Below are 15,839 nucleotides of genomic sequence, written 5' to 3'. Positions count from 1 at the left end.
TCTGATAAGAAACGATTGACTTGGGGTCACAAATATCCAAGTCTGACCAGCAGTATTAGCCATTTAATCTCCACGCGTTTTTAGAAACCGATTCGATTATTTTATGTTTATGTTTAGTGCCAATCCTTGAAACTACTTCTTGAATATATAACAAACCAAGGAAAAATATTAACTTTTTTCAATTTAATTAGTATCACAGGATATTTTTAGATGTCACTGTGAAGAAACCAAAATTAATTTCGAGTCATAGTATTAAACACGAAAGAGCGCGCACCGGTGCGCTTATGGCGATTAAGCTCGGCCACATACCGAAGACGCATACAGACGCTGCGAACGATTCAGGAAGCATTAATTATTCCCATATATGTATTTGAATGGTAGCACGCACACCGGGCAAACATTAATGCGCCTATGGCGCATCAAGCGACGCTCTAACATATTTGGGGCCCTTGGGCGCCGCCCGACTCAGCCCCCCCCTCTAAAACCGAGACTGTCTCTCAGTGTTAAATTAATTGTTGAATTTGCGTCCCAAATCTGGAGCCCAGATTACTCTGGTGCAAGGGACAGATTAGAGCCCACCCAGAAAATATTCCTGAGGTGCGTCAGCAGCCGTTTAGGATTGTCCTATGCATCATATGAAGATGCTTGTAGGTGTCAGCATCTGCTTCCACTTGTCAAAATAAGGGAGATAGCTGACATCTTAACAACTTTGAACATCCTCAACGGTTCGATCAACTGTCCTCAATTATTGAGCAGACTAACATTGCGTGTGCCAAATAGAACGACCAGACGCAATGAGCTCCTTTGCGTGCCTAATATATTTTCAAATTATGGAAGATGCTCATTCATCTGGCGTGCAAGCTTCACTATCAATACACTCATTTCTACAATTTGTGTTTTTGACTTATTTAATATTAATACAAACCAAGCTAGAGTGATTGTTGCGAATTTGTTTTTTGATGCTAAACATTGTTGTAAATTGATAATAGTGATTGTGAATTTTTAATATATTGTTACGTACGCCGCGGATTGAGCGAATTGCACTTAGACCAACGGATATCTGTTATCGGATTAACTAAATGCATGCACTTACTTCCAAGGATTATATCTGGACTCTAAGTGCATTTAGGCTAAACAATAACCGTTATTAGTTATTTCTCAGAATCGGTACGGGGAGGCCCAATGTCGTGGAAATACATATCCGAATACGTGACTATACAAAAGGTAAACAGATTAGGCGTCCTGAGAGATCTACCCTTTGTAGGCGATATCATGTCATTCTGGACGGAGCATTGGCAATGCGTGTATCTCCTTAATCATCAATAAATGCTGTGATACGACTGTTGGCCTTTTACTTGGATCCTCCACCCACCCCTACGCAACAATATTATTGTTTTCATTTTTTTTATTATTTTATTTTTTATATATTTTTTTTATGATATTGTTATTTTTATCTTTTTGCTTTTTCTAATTATCTTACTTTATTGTTATTTTTATTTTTAACGTTTAAACTTTTCTTTTACTTCACCTATGTACATATGTACATATATGCGAAAATTTTTAAAATGGTTTTTCTTATAATAATAATTTTTTGTCATTAAAAAAAAACTATAAATTTTCCCAACAAAATAAATAAAATAAAAATAAACGCGACCACTGAGCCGTACTGCTAGCTAAATATGAAGTTTGACGGAAATTTGCAATCGCTAGTCTCTCGACTGAGTGAGAAATCTGAAAGTGGCGTGACGACACAAAAGCGTGCGGCGTCAACAGCGGCCGATCACAGGGCATCAGTGCGAAGCGAGCGGAGCGCGCATGCGCATTGCGCGGCCGGCAGGTGGTGCTGGTGCGCGCCTATCGACGGAGCCGGCGCTCCTCGACGCCTGCTGCAGCTCGTCGTCGTCGGCCATTCGCCACTCGTCGGACGCTCCCGGCAGCGCGCGCACGCCTCGAGCTCCTCGCGCCCCGCAGCCTGCGCCCCCGCGGGGCCCCCGCGATGCCTCACAGCGGGGCCCCCTTCGCCACCGCCGCCCTCTGTCGCCTCTGCCTCTCGGCGCGCGGCGACACCAGATCCATCTTCCAAGCCGACCGACCCCCAGCCGCGCTCGCCGACCGCATCAGGGCCTGCGTCTCCGTTCAGGTACCCCCCTTACCTCACTACCCTCTCACCTCTACTGTACACCCGCACGCCCGGGCCGATGTGGCTGACGTGCGCGCGCATCCACCTTCGACCTTCGCTTGCTCATCATGAGGTCGGCCGCGTGACGACACGCGCCTCCGCCATCTTGTGGGCGTAACCCTCGCCGGAAGCCAGAGCTGACGGTCGGCGGGAACGGGAACGGGAGCGGGAGCGGGAGCGGGAGCGGGAAGGGCAACGGCACCAGGTGCTTCCCGGCTCGCTTCCTCGACACGTCGAGCTGCAGCTGTCCACCATTTTGTGCGGATATCGATCGGCGCGTGTGTCGTCACCGCTCACCAGCATGTGCTCGAATGCTCGCCACCACACCACCACACCACCACACCACTACACCACACACACCACGACACCTGCACACGCTGCGCTCTCTCGCTCGCACTCCCACACTCTCTCACGCACCCTCTCTCGCTCGCTCGCTCTCGCGCCCGCTCATGTGGATGCATCTTCTTCCACTCCATGATGCAGCTTATCGCATATACTCATCCACGCGATAAACTTCTCGACCGCAATTCGTCGCTCGCAATGTACAAACATTTATGTCCACATTTGAGTGTGCATTATTATTGTGTTATTGTTTGAAGACCCCGGCGTTTCTCACTTGAATGTTATTTGTTGCTCATTCGCATGATTCTGTTGAAATGACCATTTATAGAGTGTCATATCGTTCCGTATTGTTAGGGTGAATCTATCGCCTGTGAATTTTCTCCGGTCCGTTCAAAATGATGTTGATTTGTATAGCGAGGATTCAAACTGCTCATTCGCATGATTCTGTTGAAATGACCATTTATAGAGTGTCATATCGTTCCGTATTGTTAGGGTGAATCTATCGCCGGTGGATTTCCTCCGGTCCGTTCAAAATGATGTTGATTTGTATGGCGAGGATTCAAACTGAATAAATTGTATTCTTATAATGTACACATTTTAGTATTATCGTATGAGGAGGGATTCCAGAAATGTTTTTATATATGTTGGTATTGTTTTTATGAAACGGGTGACTCCGTTGGACTGTTTTGAAAGTGTGCTGTATTTTTTATGAATTGTTCACCCAAGCCGAACAGCTTGGGTTACTTTTTTGAGAAGGTTCTCTGGTCCTTTCAAAAAAATGTTGATTTGTATAGTGAGGATTCAAAAGATGATGTGCGGTGTTGTTTTCTTATAATGTACACATTTTATTATTATCGGACTAGGAGAGATTCCAGATATGTTTTTATGTATTTCGGTATTGCTTGTATGAAACGGATGATTCCGTTGGACTGTTTTGAAAGTGTGCTGTATTTTTATGAATTGTTTAGTGTTTGGCTGGGGTGACTTTTTTGAGAAGGTTCTCTGATCCTTTCAAAAAGATGTAGATTTGTATAGCGAGGATTCAAACAAACAAATTGTAGTTGATGTATGGTATTGTGTTCTTATAATTTTCACATTTTATTATTGTATGAGTACTGATTCCAGAAATGTTTTTATATTTTAGTATCACTTGTATGAAACGGATGATTCCGTGTGCTGTATTATTCTGAATTTTTTTAGTATTTGTTGAATCGTTTGGTATTCAGCTTGGGTGACATTAAGAAATTTTGTCAGAAGGTTCTGTGATGGTTAATAGTTATTTGTATGAAATGGACGATTCCGTTGGAACTTTTTGAAAATATATTGGATTTTTCTTTTAAATATTATTAAGTCACCCGAGTCAAGTTGTCAAAAAAGTCACCCGAGTTGGATTGCTCGGGTGACTTTTTTAAAAACTTTTGTACAAAGACTCCAATTCTTTCAAAAAGTTGTACATTTATATGAAAAGCATTATCCAAATCGTTCAGTATTGCTTCGTTGACTTTCAGGAAATTCTGTATGAAAATTCTCTGATATTTCCAAAAAAGTGTAGCGAACAAATAAACAAACAATCGTTCATTCATTGGATGTATTGGATGTTTTATATAAAATCGAATTTTATTTGAAAGAAAACATTTTTTTTTTGAAATTATTATTATCGTATGAAGACTGATTCGGGAGATGTTATATAATTCGTTATTGCTCATTTGTATTAAATGGATGATTCCGTTGGAATTTTTTAAAAGTATGCCAGATTTTTCTTCTGTATAGTATTCGAATCGTTCAGTATTTCTTGGGTGACGTTTTCAGGAAATTTCATGTGAAGATTCTCCGATCCTTTCAAAAAGTTGTAGATTTGTATATCGGACAAATAAACAAACAAACGTATTATGTTTTGTTACAGTCCAAGTGTTCACTTTAGTTTCTTCTATTTGCGATACAAACTCCATTTGCTTTAGTTTAAGTACTAACATTCAATAGCTGTCGTCGAATAGAACTCACCCCGGTGTTGCGTGCAACTTTTAGCTGTCAAAACCTTTCAGATGCTAAAACGCCAAGTATTTAAAGTGGGAAATCTTGTCAACGCATTGCGATGTTACTATAATTCTGTTTCTGTTAATAATAAAAATAGTTTGTCAATTTGTTATTTTGTGTACAGTATAATTGATCAGATTGGTTCGAGTATGAACAAACTAGTATGTTCATGAACGATCGAAATGTACTCTTGGACTAAATTTTATGTAGAATTTGGCAAATATGTATTAGATATGTTATTTTCATAAGTTCTTCACGGTGTATTATTATTATTGTATTCCGAAGTTGGATATTTTTACATACCTCTTATGCATTTCACATGGTTTTTTATGATTCGGTATTGCTCATTTGTATAAAGTAAATGACTCGGATGGCTTTGTCTCAATGTTGTTTTGATAGTATGCGCTATTCCGATGTTGGATTTTTAAATCGAATTGAAATTTAGATTCTGATATTGTTTGCTGTTTTTTAAATTTGTTATTGTGGAGCTGCATGGATGCTGCAATTAATTTTTTAGACTGAGTTCAGCGTTACTCGGATATCTTTTTCAAGAAATTTTGTGTGAGGACTGTGACTAGATTTGGTGTTTTAAATTGAAAGCTGTAGATTTTAAACTTACATTTGGCTTTTAATTTATAGGTTGTTGGACATATAAATTAAATATCAATAAATTGCAAATCTTGTATGGAATCTGGCAAATACAAATGTATGTTCTTTACAATGAGCAAATGTTTTTGTTAACTTATTATTTTATGAAATTTCAATCTTTTTTGTATTCACAATTATAATGTGATTCCGTTGAATATTTTCTATTAATACAGTATCCACCGTTATTCTTTTTTTTGTCGCCATTCCAAAGGTTGTTGATATATTTTTAATGTTTTACTTTCAGCCTTTTTGTATATTATGATTTGTTTAATCCAATGTACAAATATATTATTATAGCTATGTACTATTGTTGACTACATACTAAATTTTCTAAAGATTCACCAAATTTTAGTGGTCAAAATATCACTTATTCGTATAGTTCAATCTTTTATCCAAAACTATACAATTACACTTCCACGGTTCGTAGTAAAGATTTATTCCTGAAACGTTCAACGGTTACCAAGTTTCATGTATGGAATCAATGATCTGTTCTTCAACAGATTAGTCTAAATGCAAATGACGCTTTGTTGTTGTTGTTATATCAGCACAGACAGTTCCCCAATTCTTTGACATAAAATTTATTATTTAAAAAATTACTATTTCAATTCGAAGGTCAATATCTACTCATTTTTGTATGAAATATGTTGTATTCTGGGAATATTTTGAAAATTAGTTCTTTCCAATGCTTATTTCACTTATTTTTAGGCAGCTGTTTTATTATTGTATGAACAGACTGCTGTTAAGTCGATATTACAGTATGTTCCGTGAACTGAATATTTATGGAAAGTATGTAGCTTATGATTGCATCATACAAAAGCACCCCCGTTTCAATGACCCGGCAATTTTAATTTTCTGCAATCCCGGTATAATTTTTGAAATAACCGTATTATAAGGATAGTATGTTTGTAAAGGAGACATGTACTTAGAAATCTATGATTTTGATCTCCGATGTTGAAATATAAAATATATTGTAAAGGTCGATTTTCCAACAGTTTCAGTTATGACAAATAATGTCTACCAATTTTTGTATAAGGTATACACAATGCTTCATATAATCTCGGATCATTTAATTATTTCTGATTCTGTGAATACAACTAAGGTTGAGTCACTACATAAGATTATGTTTCTAATAAATTAAGCACAGTTCTACACGAAGGCCACTTTAAAAGTGTTTGTATGCGTTTACTTATCCGTATAATATTTCTTAATTAATAGTCATATTATGACATTAGACCTAAGATTTGTGTCTCGGCTTTTTGGATTTCTTATCATTTTTTATTGAATATATATCATTTTACTGTGTGCCTCAAATGTTACGTTGGATAAAATAAAATTAATATAAATGCAGCTCCTTTTTACTGTTGACTGGTTTTTTTTAATATTAGTCCGAAAGTGATATTGGTGTAGTGGTGTGGATTTGATCAGATTGTCATATTTTATATTTATTTATCGGCTTTATATCCGCTATCATTCTCTTACAGAAAAAAAAGTGTAATTTAAAACGATGGTTGAATACATAAACCAATAACTGATTCATTGATGATATAAAATGTGTGCAATTTACTGTGCCGTCAGTTATGTTACTGGAGCTTCGTCATTTATTATCTATCATGTTAGTGTTATCATTCATTTTGTGCTGTTCACAATATGAAAATGACCTTATTTTTCAAAGTGGTAATATTAGTAATGAGAAAGAGCATTGGATATTCGTAGCCCAACCAATTTCTTGAGTTGGTACATTTTCAATGTGATTGTATTTATTGTGCGTATGTAGATTTTGATTAGATCTTTATAATAATTATTATTTTTGTTTTTATCTTTAGGTCGATGAAGACGATGGCATGCCGTCTCAAATATGCAAGAAATGCTTGAGCAATGTTAATAACTGGTATGCATTTAAGAAGGTTTGCGAGGACTCTCAGCTCAAGTTACAAGATTGGCTAAACGGTGACGGTTCTGCTGATCAGGTTTGTGAATGAAAATCTTTTTGATTAAAATAAATATAATTTGTTTAAGAGTGTTTAATGTTGTTTTAAATCAATAAATAATTCATTGAAGTTTTTTTTGACTTTCAGGAAATAAAAATTAAAAAAGAACCCTCTTCTGAGGATGATGATATCGTCATCGATGCAACATATACAGGAATGGATTTGGTAAATATATTAATATTGAAATGTTTGTATTGTTATTTTTTCATTTGTGAATTTTTATATTTATTTTGTTGTTTTTTGATTGCAGGAAGATGGCAATCGTCTTAGACTGCAACCGGAAGGACCACCGATATTGGCTTCTCTTGGCTTGGCACCACGGAATGAAAAGGTAATTACAAACATATTATTTAGTTAAGTTGATTAGTTTTTTTTATTATATTTTAGTAATATTATGGGGGTAAATACTTGGAGGAGACATTTTATGATAATTGTGTCTATTGATGAGCCTGTGTATAAATATAAAATGTTTTTCATTACCACACTTCAAAAAAAAAAAAAAAGTGCCAGATATATGTTCAATAGTCATCAATTACACAGGTACAAAAAATAGTGTTTGTGGAGTTTGTTTTTACATAATTATAGTATGAATTTTTTGTCATCATTAAGGCATTATCATTTTAAATACACATATATCTAAGTGTGTTCATTTACATATGGAATCGTAAGTTTCATTGCATATTATTATTATTTTTTTTTTTTTTTTGTCACCAAATTTAAATGCAATACCATAAATAATTTTGCAATAAATTTAAGATTCCATTTACCTATCTGTTGTAGCCATTCTCAATAATATAAAATTGCATTTGATCACCTGATTAATAAATTCACGTTGAGATTGTAATAAAAATAAAATAAAATAATTTCAAATGTTTGAATTGATTTGAATGGTAGTAGAGTCATTAGTGTTAGGTATCTATGGTGGTTGCATTGTTACACCAGCAGACTGCGTTATTTTCTTTGGCCCACAGAGCAACATAGATCCACGTGCTGATTGGGATCGAGTTGTTGCCATTCAGAGCCTTATTGAGAAAGACGAAGCCGTTGAAGGGACCGAGTTTGCCGATGAAAACGATGTCTTGGACGTATCTGAAGCGGATAGTGATTCCGATCAAGAACTGGTATCGGCAAACGAAGACGACGAAGATAAAATAGAATATCGTTCTAGAGATGGATACGTCAGATATTCCAAAAAGCCATTCAATCGCAACACTACCGATTCGCTGAAGAGAAAATTTATCTCGGGTTGTATCGGAGATGCTAGCAATGCTCAGACGCCTGTACAAGCATGGTCGTGTATCATAACCGATATAATGATAGAGAATATTGTCTATCATACTAATGAGTATATAGAGAAGTACCATCCTGCTGCTTGTATTACTGGTGATTTACAAGAAAATATGACGACTCTAGCCGAGATAAAATCTTTGTTTGGAATACTTTACTTATCGGGCATTATGAGACCTGCTTTTTACAATTCATCGGAAATGTGGTGGGCCGATGGATGTGGGCTGGGTATCGTTCAGTTAGCTATGACTCTAGATAGATTCCGGTTTCTTTTAAAATGCTTGAGATTTGAAAATTCGAAATCTGAAGAAGACGACGATGAAAGTGACGATAAACTCATTTCGATGAGGAAGTTTCTAGATAGTTTCACTACAAATTGTAAGACGTCCTATAATTTTGGGTCATGTGCTGTGGTCGATGAAACCATTTTACCGTTTGACGGTACTTGCTCATTTCGTCGATCGATAAAGACCAATAACAATGAAAAAATCGGTATTAAACTTTATACGCTTGTCGAATCCGATACGTTCTACACAGCTAACATAGAAATTTGCACCGCTGAAAAGGGAAACGGTGAAATTGCACACACCCGTGCTGTTAACGATACTATTAAAAAACTAGTTGATCACCTGTCTCACAGTGGGATGACAATTTTAATGTCCCCAAGAATTACCTCTTTTAATTTAGTTAACCATCTGTATAATGAATCTGGACTTAATTGTGTCGGAGGCTTGCTTTCCAAACGCAAAGAAATACCGTCTGTTTTTTATGGCAAAGAAAGAAAGAACTGCAGTTCCCTTTTCGGCTTTACTGAAAACGGCATTACATTATTATCTTATATCAATTCTAAGAAGAAAGCTTGTATGATGATTTCGACTAAGAATGATCACTATCATGTTCGAAAGACAACTCGTAGTGGAGTGCCGGAAGCACTCGTTTGGTACAAACAGCGAAGAGGTGCAGCCAATGTGGCTACATCTTTGGCTAGAATTTATACTACTGCTCGTCGATGTGGACGGTGGCCGCTCACAGTATTCTTTACTCTTCTCGATATCGCCGCTATCAATGCTCAAGTACTGTGGCTCTCCAATCGCACTCAGTCCGATGTCATATTTCGGAGAAATTTCATCAGGAGTTTGGCTTTGGAATTGATGAACGATCACATCAAAGCGACCAATGCTTCTGAGGAGAAGAACACCGGCTATGAGCTAGATCCGTTGCTCGCCATACGGGGTGGTCCAATTAAAAATGTTGCTTCTACTGACGCACTGCTTCGTAGACATCGCAGGTGTAAATTGTGTGCTCGGAATGCTGATCGTAAAACTAAGGCGTACTGTGTGTCTTGCAGTACGCCCGTCTGCAAAGAACATTATAAACCGTTGTGTATTTGTTGTGCTTTAAAGTTTTAGATTATGTTAAATATAAATTTTCTATATATTTGAAATAAATTTTTAGTTTTTGTTGCTTGATTCGATGAGTATTATATTTTGACAATCAAGCTTCTTGTTATATCTTTTGTCAAGATTTTTTACATTTTATGATCTATTTTGATAAAGTTACTTTATTTAAAGTTTTATTTTATAAGAAAAATAACTTAAATTATTTTATAGAAACTTCTTGAATTATGTATAATTAATAGTTTATCATTATAATGTTTATTTCGAAATTTTATACACAAATTTTTTCTATATCAGCTTGTAATTTGTTACATTTTAATAAAACTGAGTTGAATCACAATAATGAAAGTTTTTATTTTGTATTTTATTCAATCGTATTATTTTTAAATATATTTATATGATTCATAATGAAAAACAGGCACATTTTAAAAAACATTAGATTGAATTAAAAATTTCAAATATTAGAGGCTGTTTTGATAAATTATTGAGATTGAGAATGACTACACATTAGATAAATGTCACTTTGCATTAGTTACGTTTTTTTTTTTATATGTGTGTTATATATATTTATTATAATAGCTGTATTAATAAGTCTGAGATGTGTAATTTTATTGTTTTAACATTTGTTTCATTAGGAAAATGACGAGGAGCACAATATGTCAAATGGATTGGTCGGTGCTGGTCATTTGTCAACCGAGATGGAGCATCGTCCTGTACCTGTCGAGCATTTAGCGTCTAAAGACTGTTTGGTGTGCGGTCGTGCTTATCGCTATTCTCACAATGCTCGCCGCCACGAACTCACATCTCACGGATACGACCGCTACACCAACAAGATTGAACAAAACCTTCCCATTTCGAACATGAGATCAAATTCTCACAATCCCAAATCGAGGTTTGTGCAACATACCATGGGAAATAGAGTGGAAATGTTACAGACACAATCCTCGCTGGATGGTCAACCTGAAATACTGAAATCTTTACTGACAGCAAGATCGGACGGTGCAATTTCAGAGTCTGAACATGTTCGATCGCGCTCTGAAACCCCAGAATCGATGGCTTCCGATGCTGAATTGCAGCCGTACCAAGTTGAAACGATAATATCCGAACCTGATACGTATATGCACAACTCTGACATGTCTGATGATGAAAATAATATGCAAATTGAACATTCTCCGAGGTCAAACGCTGAAGATATTGATTACGACATTGATTTGGATTTGAGTTCGCAGTTAGATATAAATAAAATTATTGGCGTAGATGGTGACGGTTATGGTGATGATTACGATGACGGTGAAAACGATGAAGGTGAAAACGATGAAGGTGAAAACGATGATGGTGAAAACGATGAAGATGTGAATGATGAATACGACGATGAAGGTCAAAACGTGTCTGATATTGTGGAGAGTGAAGTTGTATGCTCGGTTGATGCAGAATTACATAATATTCACCCTGACGAAAATGATGTCAAAGAAGAGCAAGACGATGACGTTCCCGAGTCTTTAGTACCTATTGTTGAATTAAACGAAACTGCCGATGGTACAAATATGGAGAGCGATGACAGTGAGTCAGATGATGAGTCCCCCGAATCCAACCAATCGGCTATTTTGGAAAGCGTTTGTGATAACAATTTAACGATAACGTCCGGTCAAAAGAATTTCATCTTGAATTACCGAGACGTCATCGAACAAATCAACACGATGAAATGTAAGTGTTGCGATAAAGATTTTCCTAGAAGAAAGGCAGTCATTCAACATTTGCAAAAGAATGGATCTAAGATACCGAAACACACGTGCTACAGTTGTGTCTTGCAATTCAACAATATCGGTGCATTCTTGAGTCACATGCGCTATAATTGCTGCAACGACACTTGGAGATTGATATATAGAGAAGGCGATATTCCGGATAGCATGGTTGTCGACGACATGTCTCTGATGGATTCCCAAGATAGTTCTGAAGGGCTTTTCAAGTCGCAGTACAAAGAGATTTTGAATTTCCGATCGTACGCTTGTAAATTATGTCCAGCTAAATACCAATTGAAACAATTAATCATCAAACACGTGTTAGACGTTCACGAGAGCATAACAAAAGTGCCGTCTCTCACGTGTTTCAATTGCAGATATAAGTTCTCAGACAGTCGTCTTTGGAAGAAACATATTCGAAACGGCGAATGCACTGTAAACGTATCGTGTGACCTTTGTTCAGAAAGGTTCCAATCGACGCAGGATTTCAACGAACACGTCCTGATAGTGCACATGGAGGCATTCGTAAACCAATCCGTCGATAATAATTTACATTCGACCAATGGAAGATCTACCATTTGCCCCCTGTGTAAAAATAGCTTCTCGAACTATCACAATCTTATCAAACATTTGAGAATGGTGCACAATGAAGACAAACCCCATATCTGTCAGCATTGTAATACTAAATTCAGCGAGGTCGGCGAATTGAACCAACATGTCTATTTGGAACATTCGGAACAATTCATGAATGGACACGAAGAAGATTCTGATGTGAAGGAGGAAATTGCTTATAATTACTCGTGTACTGAGTGCGATGCTGTTTTTGAGACCGTCGATGGATGGACTGAACATCAGATTAGTGTGCATCATCACGTCGCTTTCGAGTGCGATCAATGTAATAAAAAGTTTTGGGAAGAAAGTGAACTAGAAGAGCACAGAAATACCCATATGAGAGCGCAGATTTACAAATGCACCATGTGCTCGAATTCTTATGCTACTACACAAAAACTCACAGAGCATATATTTCAATGTCATCAAGAGGCTCACCAGGAAAAACATTTTGAGACCCAGTTTTATTGCGAAATATGTAAGCGATTCTTCAAAAGTAGACAGGCTTTCTCTAACCATATGCGTATTCATGCTAAAGTTCCAACGACCAATCGTCGTGCCGGTGAGGTAAAACGTGTCGATACTCAATTCAAGGGGCACCAGACACAACCTCCAAGCACTCAATCATCTTCAAAGCCGTTGAAAATCGTCAGTCCCGCACCTTACTCTTGCGATATTTGCGGAAAAGGCTTTTTGCATAAGAAAAATATATGGAAGCATAAGAAAATCTTGCATTCTAATATTGTTAACAAGCCGAAGGAAACTTCTGAAACTAGTAGTAATCAAATAAGGGGCGTCTCGACCGAGGAAGATGAATATACAAACGATGGTCATTCACACCTTGCGACGCCTCAATTTGATAGTTTTGTATCTACCATGTATGATCAGCCGGATAATAGTGGCTCCGAAGGAAATTTAATGTATCAATGCGATCTCTGTGATAAAAGATTCGCTGTTAAAAGTAGTATTTGGAAGCACAAACGAGTTAAACACGGTGTGATAAATCCATCTACACCCGAAACTACCAGGATGGATTGTTTGAAACCCGATAGCGGCCAAACAGACATGATTAAATCTGAAACTGCTATCATAAGTTGTACAATATGTAAAATAAACTTCACCGATAAGAAAGCTTACTATCGGCATAGAAAAATTGCGCACAAAGTCAGCTTGCAAATGTGTAAACTCTGCGGCATGACTTTGAACACGTCCATGGAATTGTTCGAACACTTGCGAGTTGCGCACGAAAAGGAATTGTTGGGTTATAATGCTAGTCAAGTAAAGCCTCAAAAGAAAGGTCTAATATCTAGAACAAATATTTCCAGTGACGAAGATGAAGGCAGTCAGTCGTTAAGTCATTCCAACAATCGCAAAGGCTCTAAATACGTTTGCATAGCTTGTAGTAAAACTTTCCCCGACGTGTCATTGTTACAGAATCACAACTGTATTCCGCAAGCGTCTATGTCGGAGACTTACGATTGCGAAATTTGCAATAAGAGTTACACATCGATTTCAGCGCTCAAAAGCCACCGGGGCTGGCATTTGCGTTCTCCGGACGGCAGAGCTGCTTTCAGCAACTCGGGCCTTTGGATGCCCCAGAATAAAGTTACCAGTAAAGTAAGCAAGCACGAAGTACTAGAACCTCCTCGCCCAAAGAATCAGGTCATCCAGAAAGAAATATCACCTCTACAAATCAAACGAAAATTGCCACCCGATGTGCAGGTTACTTTGCTGAAGAAAAAGAAATTCTCCGAGAGCTCTATGGAGGCTCTGCCCATGACACCTACCATCCCGCAGAATCCCGTCACCCAACAGCTAGCAGTCAACGAAGACCGCTATTGTGAACCCTGCGGGAAGGTATTCACCAAAAAAGCAGCCTATCAGCGTCACGTCGAGGAAGTCCACAAACTCAATGCCGTATTTTGCCCCGTGTGTAACAAGAGTTTCTCGAGAAAGTCCACGCTATGGGTGCATATGCGGAAGCACGATCCCGACGATGTCTCCGAACCGGCCGAAGCCGAAGACAGCGACGACGAGCAGGAAAGCAGCTTCCAAGTCATCAGACCCCCGCCGGTGTACAGGTGCGAAGTTTGCAACCTGCAGTACAGTTCTTCGAAAGCGCTGCGACGGCACAGGCTGAAGCACCATCGAGACGTCAACGAGGTGGGCAATCACGTCAACGACCGAATAGCGCCGAGATTGTCCGAGGCCGTCGAGGAGAACCGCTTCATCGAGGAGGGTGTCGAAAAAGAGTACAAATGTGGTGTGTGTGAGGACGAGTGGGACACCGAGGAGGGGGTGTGGCACCACGAACATTTCCGATGTTCGTTATGTGGAATGAATTTTTCACAGAATCAGTACCTGGTAGAGCACATGCGAGCGCACAATCCTGGGAAAGAGCAGATGTACTTTCCGTGCGGTCAGTGTGAGCGATTCTACATGAATAAAAAGAGTCTTCAACGGCATATTGAAACTTTTCATCAATAGTGAATGTAGTCAATAGTATTTATATAAATGAATGTATTTGTACAGACTGACTTGGGGTACCGTGTTCCACCACGTGAAATGAAAGCACACGAAATGCCAAAACATCAAAAGACTTAAACATAGTAAGTAATCTGCGCGCGCAGTGGTGGTCGCTATTGTGTTCTCGGTTTAAATTTAAGGTGATTTTTAAATGTATTGCATCGAATTGCGAATTCTCGCCGAGTGCGATTTTAAATCAAATTACGTAATAATGGTGTTATTTGGCTTTAGTATTTTATATATATATATATATAAATGTATGTATATGCAGTGATTTTGCATACCATTCCAACACTTTTCTTTTTTAACATACCCATCCGTATGTGATTTAAAGGCTTAAAAACTTTTTTTTTTTTTTTAATATATATCAGTTGTTACCAAATTGAATACCGATATATAAATAATGATGTGAACATTTTTGTTAGTAGTGTGTAAATGAATTTTGTTACTTATTTCCGAGCACTTTTTTAAATTTATATAGTGTTAATTGTTTGAACGAATCCGTGAATTTTATCAATGCTTATCAAATTGTATATCATAAGTATTTTCTATTTCTTTGTATTTTTTTTTTATTGAACACAATTATTCCATCTGTTTATTAAATCGATTGTTTGTTTCATGGATTGATTTTATTCTTAACATTATACCAACTGTGTTTACAACTGTAGTATACTACGTTATATTATATTATATACAAGCACAGGTGTTCGAACATCTTTATGTAAATGCGTGTGAACAATGTTTTGATGGTTCTCGCAATTAAATATTTTTGTATTCAATAAATGTTTCCCACTGGTTAGATATTTTTTGCCTTTCAATATTTTTCTTGTTGCCTTAATTTAATTTTTATTTTTAATTTGTGGTTAGGTATCATTTAAGATTTTTTTAATAATGTTTTATTATGATCCTAATATAGCCTTTTTTTGTCGATAAGTCTTTCTATGATTAATTTACAATGATTTTGACCCTTTTGTGAGCAATGTGTTCTTTGTTATATGTAAGTACAAGTAATTGAGTACTTTTATTATAAATTGTAATACTTAGTAGACCCAAACCAAGGCATATATTTACTATTGGGAATAAAAATGAA

At 37.2% G+C, this 15,839-nt stretch overlaps 1 protein-coding gene across 1 annotated transcript; it reads left to right on the top strand.

The window, feature by feature from the left end:
• The first annotated feature begins 1,788 nt into the window (after positions 1–1,788).
• Positions 1,789–14,845, top strand: LOC143923046 (uncharacterized). Its single transcript, XM_077446527.1, has 5 exons — positions 1,789–2,140; positions 7,027–7,170; positions 7,279–7,356; positions 7,442–7,522; positions 10,511–14,845. Exons 1-5 carry the CDS (start codon positions 1,997–1,999, stop codon positions 14,708–14,710), a joined length of 4,647 nt encoding a protein of 1,548 aa, XP_077302653.1. The 5' UTR covers positions 1,789–1,996; the 3' UTR covers positions 14,711–14,845.
• Positions 14,846–15,839: the final 994 nt, after the last annotated feature.

The sequence above is a fragment of the Arctopsyche grandis genome, chromosome 3, assembly GCF_051622035.1.
Source record: "Arctopsyche grandis isolate Sample6627 chromosome 3, ASM5162203v2, whole genome shotgun sequence".
Taxonomy (NCBI): domain Eukaryota; kingdom Metazoa; phylum Arthropoda; class Insecta; order Trichoptera; family Hydropsychidae; genus Arctopsyche; species Arctopsyche grandis.
This window is presented reverse-complemented; position numbering and strand designations above follow the sequence as displayed.